The sequence below is a fragment of the Naegleria lovaniensis genome, assembly GCF_003324165.1.
Source record: "Naegleria lovaniensis strain ATCC 30569 chromosome Unknown tig030, whole genome shotgun sequence".
Classification (NCBI taxonomy): Eukaryota; Heterolobosea; class Eutetramitea; order Acrasida; family Naegleriidae; genus Naegleria; species Naegleria lovaniensis.
The window spans coordinates 511,471-518,791 of record NW_025407852.1 but is presented as its reverse complement, the minus strand read 5'-3'; the positions used below and the strand labels follow the sequence as shown (position 1 = coordinate 518,791).

At 36.1% G+C, this 7,321-nt stretch overlaps 2 protein-coding genes across 2 annotated transcripts in view; both read right to left on the bottom strand.

The window, feature by feature from the left end:
- Nucleotides 1–1,682: 1,682 nt before the first annotated feature.
- C9374_007812 (uncharacterized protein) lies at nucleotides 1,683–3,350 on the bottom strand (the record flags this gene model as incomplete). The annotated part of the gene is made up of 1 exon (XM_044697819.1): nucleotides 1,683–3,350. One exon carries the CDS (start codon nucleotides 3,348–3,350, stop codon nucleotides 1,683–1,685), a length of 1,668 nt encoding a protein of 555 aa, XP_044546436.1.
- A 1,403-nt stretch (nucleotides 3,351–4,753) lies between these two features.
- C9374_007811 (uncharacterized protein) overlaps nucleotides 4,754–7,321 on the bottom strand; it is a gene marked incomplete at both ends in the record, with an annotated part of 10,451 nt that continues 7,883 nt past the window's right edge. The window contains 3 exons of the mRNA XM_044697818.1: nucleotides 4,754–5,413; nucleotides 5,752–5,844; nucleotides 6,806–7,309. Coding sequence (XP_044546435.1) covers nucleotides 4,754–5,413; nucleotides 5,752–5,844; nucleotides 6,806–7,309 — 1,257 coding nt within the window. The remainder of the gene's footprint in view (nucleotides 5,414–5,751; nucleotides 5,845–6,805; nucleotides 7,310–7,321) is intronic.

Here is a 7,321-nt window from a genome sequence, read left to right as displayed (position 1 = left end):
ATCCTACTGAGAGGAATCCAAACCCAAGTAGGTGGAGCCAAACCCAACATTCATCATGATACTCCACCAATAATAATCATATCCATCATCAATAGTCATAGAAATGCTCTTCACAATGTATTATACAACATTGCAATCATTGGTTTATCAAAAAACTGAATCAGTCAATTGTTATAAAATGATCATTCAATCATACAACAAGATATACCAACAACAATTCAGTATGATCACTTTCAAACACTCACAATCACATGAAACACTTCTACAATGATAATCATAACGTGTCATGATGATAGAATGAATGACATGAACAAGAGAGGAGAGTTGTACCCTTCCTCAAGAAATGATCATTTCCGAGAAAAGCGAAGTGCTCCCATTCCATGAAACAATCATGTCAATGAATAAAACTGATGATTTGTTGTTTGGATGATCAGAACATCCATCCATATCAATTTCATGAAGTTCTGTAAAGTGCTAGTCTCGATCGTACTTTTCAACACTACCATAGAGCCACCATCACACTGCACATCACACAAAGTCATGAAATGACCATCACTTTGAACTGAATCAACGATCAATTCCATGGTTCCTGATCACTGTAACAACATTCCGATCATCAGATTCATTCCATGATCATCACATGAAAGCTAAAAATATTTTTAAAAAATTTTTAAAAGTCAAAAATATTCATGAATCTTTAAAACTTTGGGAAGGTCTATCTCCTTAAATCCGAGAAATAAGATGCTAGTCCTTGAACCATCTCAAAATCCCTAATAAAAATCTACAACTAAGGTTTTATTACTATCACAACTTTAAGGTCTATAATCTCAATAACTACTTCACAGAATTGAAATATTTAATGATCAATAGTCACCACTGAATGCAAATATCTCATGTCCCAACGATGGTGGTTTTCTGACCACTCTATCACCGATGAAGAAAAACGCCTGTAGTTTAAGAGTTCATATCTCAAGAACCACAACGAGTTAGAGCAAGTGAATACCATCAAAAGATAGATAAACTCAAACGACTAGGGGGTCTCTTTTGAAGAAATAGTGTGATTATGTCTGGTTATTGAGAAAATCGCGGAATGCCTCTTTCCAAACCCTAAGCGAGTACAGTTCAATAATTACCCATAATTAATGGATGAAAGTCGTATCAACACATAGATATACCTCCATCCCCGACGATTTCATAAAAATTAAAAATCCAATGATTAAGCATGTCGAAAAATTAAGATTACAAGTCAAGCTGGGCAGCTAAAAATATTTTTAAAAAATTTTTAAAAGTAAAAAATATTCATGAATCTTTAAAACTTTGGGAAGGTCTATCTCCTTAAATCCGAGAAATAAGATGCTAGTCCTTGAACGATCTCAAAATCCCTAATAAAAATCTACAACTAAGGTTTTATTACTATCACAACTTTAAGGTCTATAATCTCAATAACTACTTCACAGAATTGAAATATTTAATGATCAATAGTCACCACTGAATGCAAATATCTCATGTCCCAACGACGGTGGTTTTCTGACCACTCTATCACCGATGAAGAAAAACGCCTGTAGTTTAAGAGTTCATATCTCAAGAACCACAACGAGTTAGAGCAAGTGAATACCATCAAAAGATAAATAAACTCAAACGACTAGGGGTCTCTTTTGAAGAAATAGTGTGATTATGTCTGGTTATTGAGAAAATCGCGGAATGCCTCTTTCCAAACCCCAATATTTCTGGATAATTTCTTCTTTCTTGTCTTGGTTGGAAAAGTAAAACATATTTACCCATGCCAAACAAATATGATATGATCTCTTGACTGTCTGCCAAAACATTTCAGCACTCATATATTTTCCAAAGTTTGATAAATGGGACATAGCATGCGTTTTTCTTAACCATGATTCACGTTCTTTGTTTGTTTCACTGTAAACTCTATCAACAAGAATCTTTGCCGACTGTACTTTCCCTCTAAAGGTGATCTCATGGGAAACTGTAACATTGTTCAACAAATAATTTAGAGAAGTGGCTAAAACCTCAATCTTTCGTCTCCTTGTGTTAGGAGAGACGTATTGTAGCTCCTCTTCGCTTGATAAAGCTGATAGAAAGCTTTTAAGAGCATTAATATTCAAGAAATAATTGAAAAACTCTTTGGATTTGTAAATAATCCTTTGAACAAACATGGTATAATTGAGGAAAATGGACAAGCCAGAAAGGAACCGTTCTTTCCTTGCTTCTTTTGATTCTTCTGATCTCTTATTCACATTCTTTCCTGTGGTGGTTATGTATTCACAAAGAGCATCAATCTGAGTATACATAGATCTAAACCATTCCATGGACACAAGTCCGGTTTTGCTGTTTATGTCCAGTTTTAAAGAATTCTTTGCTCGTACATTGGCAGGGTCCTTTATCCATCCATTAATGTGTTCTATAATATATAATCTCGCAACATTATTAGAAGTCATCTTATTAGAGACTGTATTTGTCTTCTTCTGTTTGTCTTCTTCTTTTAGAGAGGCTGGACCGCCATCGTCTTCAAAATGATACAATAACATAGAAGAGTCGAACTCTCTTTGGAATTGTGCCTTCCATGTTTCAACTAAATTTGTTGTGTCATCAACAAGAACACCATTAGATGGTGTGTATGCATGTTCAAACTGTGACTGGTAACTTTTTCTTTTGCTTGCTATTTTACGATTAATATTGCTTTTATCTCTTGATGACCCTTCTTGGTCGTCATTGATAATATGTAACAAGCCTAATTGTTTGTCTCTTTTAGTTATTTCACTACGAAACTCCTTTTTTATGAACAAACCATCCTCGGCAAAATGTAGGTTTTTTTTACGAAAATTTACCATTACATTTCGATAATATTTCTCGTATTTGCCTTGTCTGTTGCGAATAAGGCCAGCCTGTATCCAAACGTAGAAGTAACTTGGTGTGTACACTGGTAGTTTACTTTTTGCGTACACAAAAGAGGACTCCTCTCGGGTAATGGCAAATAGATAATGGACTTGTAGTCCAATCATCTTGAACCCGAGAGGTTGCAGATTATTCTGCACGATATAGTCCATTGCTGTGAAGAGGGTGGATTTGTAGATGTAGGAGTGTCCGTTTTTGGGAGATAATTCTTCTACAACTTCATCATCGCTATCAGAAGCCTCTGAATTATCATAATTTAATTCAACACCGTCAGAGGTATCATCAGAGTCATAACCGTGAGAGGCATCTCCGGAGTCATAACCAGAATCATCATCAGAGTCATCACCGTGATCTTGATCGCTCTCCAAAGAAACAGAAGAGTCGTATCCGATTAGTTCTTCTTCCGAGTCCAATCTTTTTCTCTTGTTCATTTTGAGCATTTTTTTTGTATGAAGAAATTTTAACCCTCAAAATCCTCTTTGCTGATTTAACTTGACCATGATAAAAACTTACTTCATAGTTTCCTCAACAGAGATGTGGATTACGTTCTAAAGGTCAGACTCTATCAATACGTGAAAAAAGTAATCCTTAAATCGTAATGGTTACTTTGTTATAACAACTCTCGGACTGGTGAGAAGTATTAAAGTGTAATTCAATAACTACTTAATAACTACCAAAAATTCAACTCTCTCTATATTCTATGGATTAAAACCTAATATCTGTCCAAGAAATGGAATCGTTATTTTAGATATTTTGGTCAAGAGGGACATTTGACGTGATCTGACCAGGAAAGCTCATTTTGATCCTTAATATCTCAACAACTACTTCACAAATATTAAAATTTTCAAAACGTACATCTAGATAACATCAATACCTAATTGTTGATATATAGTATGTAACCTAGAAATCAAAGATCATCATGAAAAAAGCCTCTGGAGAGAAACGTGCACTTCCTCACAAGTCAGTTTCTGTTTCTTCAATTTAAATCTAATAACAATATTTCACCCAGTGAGTTACACAACATATTCAAATTAGAGATGATATCAATCAGTATTTATCGAAATAGAGCCTCACTTCAAGTTTTGGCTTGACTTTTCTATCATTTTGAACTTTGAAATTTTTTAAAAATATTCCACCTCCAGCGAAAAACCGACTCTCCAACACTGGAGCTGATTCATTCAACAGGTACGTCATTGTTCATGTCACAAACAATACAAACACTCTACAAAGCTCTCATACACACTACACTCTTCGTTTAATTATCAGGAGAATATCATGTCAAGCAACATCACCCTCATGGACACACTCTGAGGTTAGGAGTACCACATTTCCGCGTCAGGAGTCAGTCATCAGCACACAACCATAATATTAGTGTTCTACATGGTGAGTAACACTTCATATATCAATTTGAGATACAGCTGATCAGTATTTATTGAAAAAGAGCTATATTTCATATTTTCGCTGGACCTCTCTATCATTTTGAACTTGGAATTTTTGAGTCCAAAATATTTTTACAAAAAATTACAAGTCCTCAAAAACCTTGTGTTCCAATTTCATTGCTTCTCTCTGGTTTTACAGTTTGAAATACCAGTCCGATAATAAATAATCATCCCCTCTTCATTTACAACATTAAATTTTTTTTTGGGCCAATTTACCTTCAAAATTCAGAGTGAAATAACTCAACAACCACTTCACATCTCTTAGAAATTTCAACACCATTAGAAAGCAAATGAAAATTAGCCTAGGATTTGAGTATATCTCGTCCTCAGCAGTTAACTTCGGACCGTGGACAGGACTTATTGAAATCAAAATTTTTTTTTGATAGTAAAGTCGTTAAAATGGCTCAAAAAAAAGAGTAGGTAGAGCCAAACCCAACGAAAGTAAAGGATTGAGAAACAGTATTTCCAGTTGGATTCACAAAGGTAAAGTTCTTCTTGTCAGAAGTGAGAGAAAGAGTACCTGATGACGGGGTTGTGTAACTGCTAATATAAAGGTTGCTACTATCGGCAGAATCTGAATCGGTTGGTTTCAATGAGTCAGTTCTACTCACCACTGGAATAGATAAAGAATAAGCATTGGAGAAATGAACAGAAATTGGAATGTTGTAAGCCACAGGTGCAGTGTTTGTAACAATGACCGTAAAAGTGGCAGAGGAAGAAGTCCAGCCATCCGTAAATGATACAGTAAAAGTATCAGTTCCTTTCCATGCAGAACTCAATTTGTAAGTTACAACGTTATTGGAACCTAGAGTCACAGTTGCTTGGTTTACTTGTGTGACCGCTGTAACAGTGACACTGTTTGAATCAGAATCAGAAAATCTTGACGCAAGACTAATGTTGACTCCAGTTGAATAAACACTTCTCCAATGGTAAGTAAATGAAGTGGTATTTGCTGTTGGAGCACCATTATTAATGGTAATGGAGATGGTTCCAGATACATATTCTTTGGAATCTGAAATTACAAAGGTAATGCTATTTACAGAGCCAACAAAACCACTCGTAGGCTTAAATAAAATTGATTTTCCACTGCCTGTTAAGGTCAATGTTCCTTGACTCGATGTTATGGATGTAGCTGGTCAAATTTTTGACCTGGAAAGTCCTGGTTCAGGAAGGTTAAAAATTTTGACCGGGAATATATTTGGTCAAATGTATACAAACGGACGGCAAGGCCAAATCGATTTCCTTAATGTATGATGTGCCTTAATCAACGTGCCTTCGCAAAAAACAGCGGCAAACAGTGGCGTTGAAAAAACTTCATCATCATCAGTAAATTATTTCGCTTCATCTTTGGATTATGATCATCGGCAACTCATCAGCAATGCTGTCTGATTGGAACTGTTACCTCCATCTTTATTGCACTAAAATTCCTCAATTCTTCACTGAGTTTTTGCGAAGCTTTCAAACCAAGAAATTTCTCCATTAACAGTAACCCGATCTAGTCCGAACTCGATGAATACTAGAGAACCATATTGCAAGCTGTGCTGTTAGGATGGGCTCTTTGAAAGTTCCTTATCATGGTTTCGGTCGTGTTGATCTTCTTCTTATTGGGATGAAGCGGTTTGGATAGAAATTTGTTCTTGGCTGCTCCGAATATGAAGGAAACAGGATCGAAATCTGAAAATGCTTCCATACGTGCTCATCAACCTCGGTAATGTGTGCACCAAATTTCGTGGTGTGATTCGAAGGAAAAGTCCATCATCGTTGTTACTCTTTAGTATCCTGTATTTTTCCTAAGCCAATTAAGGCCACGTAAAATCTTGGCTCGTACTTCACAGACTCTGCTACAACTTGATATAATTGTTGTCCTTATAATATCAACATCATTATCATTGAGTAATCTCATCTATTCATTCCGGTATTTCGACGGAGAGAGATGGGTAACAAGGGTCATCATATTCGTGGTATTTTCTATAACCACAACACATTTATCAATATATTGATATAAATTTCAAACTTCTTAAGCTGTGGCGGTGTATTGGTTGTAGACGATAAGATACAATTATGTTACATCATCGAGAGCCTTAATGTTTTCGCCCAAGAACAAAGCGAAGCCATATTCTTTCCTCCTCTTTGGTTTGATGATCACAAAAATAATCAACCCATCTGTACCGTAATGTAGTGTTTGGAAGAGATCATCGGAAGCCCTTATTCACGAAATCGTGTTTCATCTGAAACTTGCCGGTCAAATTTTTGACCTTAAATTTTGACCTGGCAAAACAGTTGAAAATTTGACCGGCTACAATGGAAGTGTAAGACGACAGAGTAAGGGAATCCGAGTCAGAATCCGAAGAGTTACCAATCACAGCAAAGGTGATGCCATTAACTGCAGATGACCACAGTCCATTGAATGATAGATTTTTAGTTGTAGGTATAGAATTTGTCACGTTAACACTCACTTTGGCCGTGGTTGTCGTCACGCCATCGGAAATGACATAGGTGAAAGTATCGACACCCAATGATGCTGTTTTAGGATAGTAAATAATTTTGTTGTTTTGAATAATTGGAGACGTGGAAGCCGATGATCCATACAAGGATGTTATATTAAGGGAATCACCATTTGGATCAACGTCATTAAATAATACGTCCAGGGTCAATGAAGTAACATTCCAATGCGTAGTAAACGAGTCATCTGTTGCAGTTGGAGCATTATTATAAACTACTAGAGTCACAGTATTGGTTACATCACCATTCGATGCATCATCAGTAACCACATAACTGAACGAAAGAGATCCGGTATATGCTGTCGAAGGCGCTGAAATTGTAACATTGGTTGAAGAGCCAGAAGTGACAGAAACACTTCCCACTGATGGTTGTGATGACATACTCTTCAATCTCAACGAGTCACCATCAGAATCGGTATCTGTTGGAGACAAATTCAAAACGTTTAAATAAATCCATCTCTAAACGTTCTC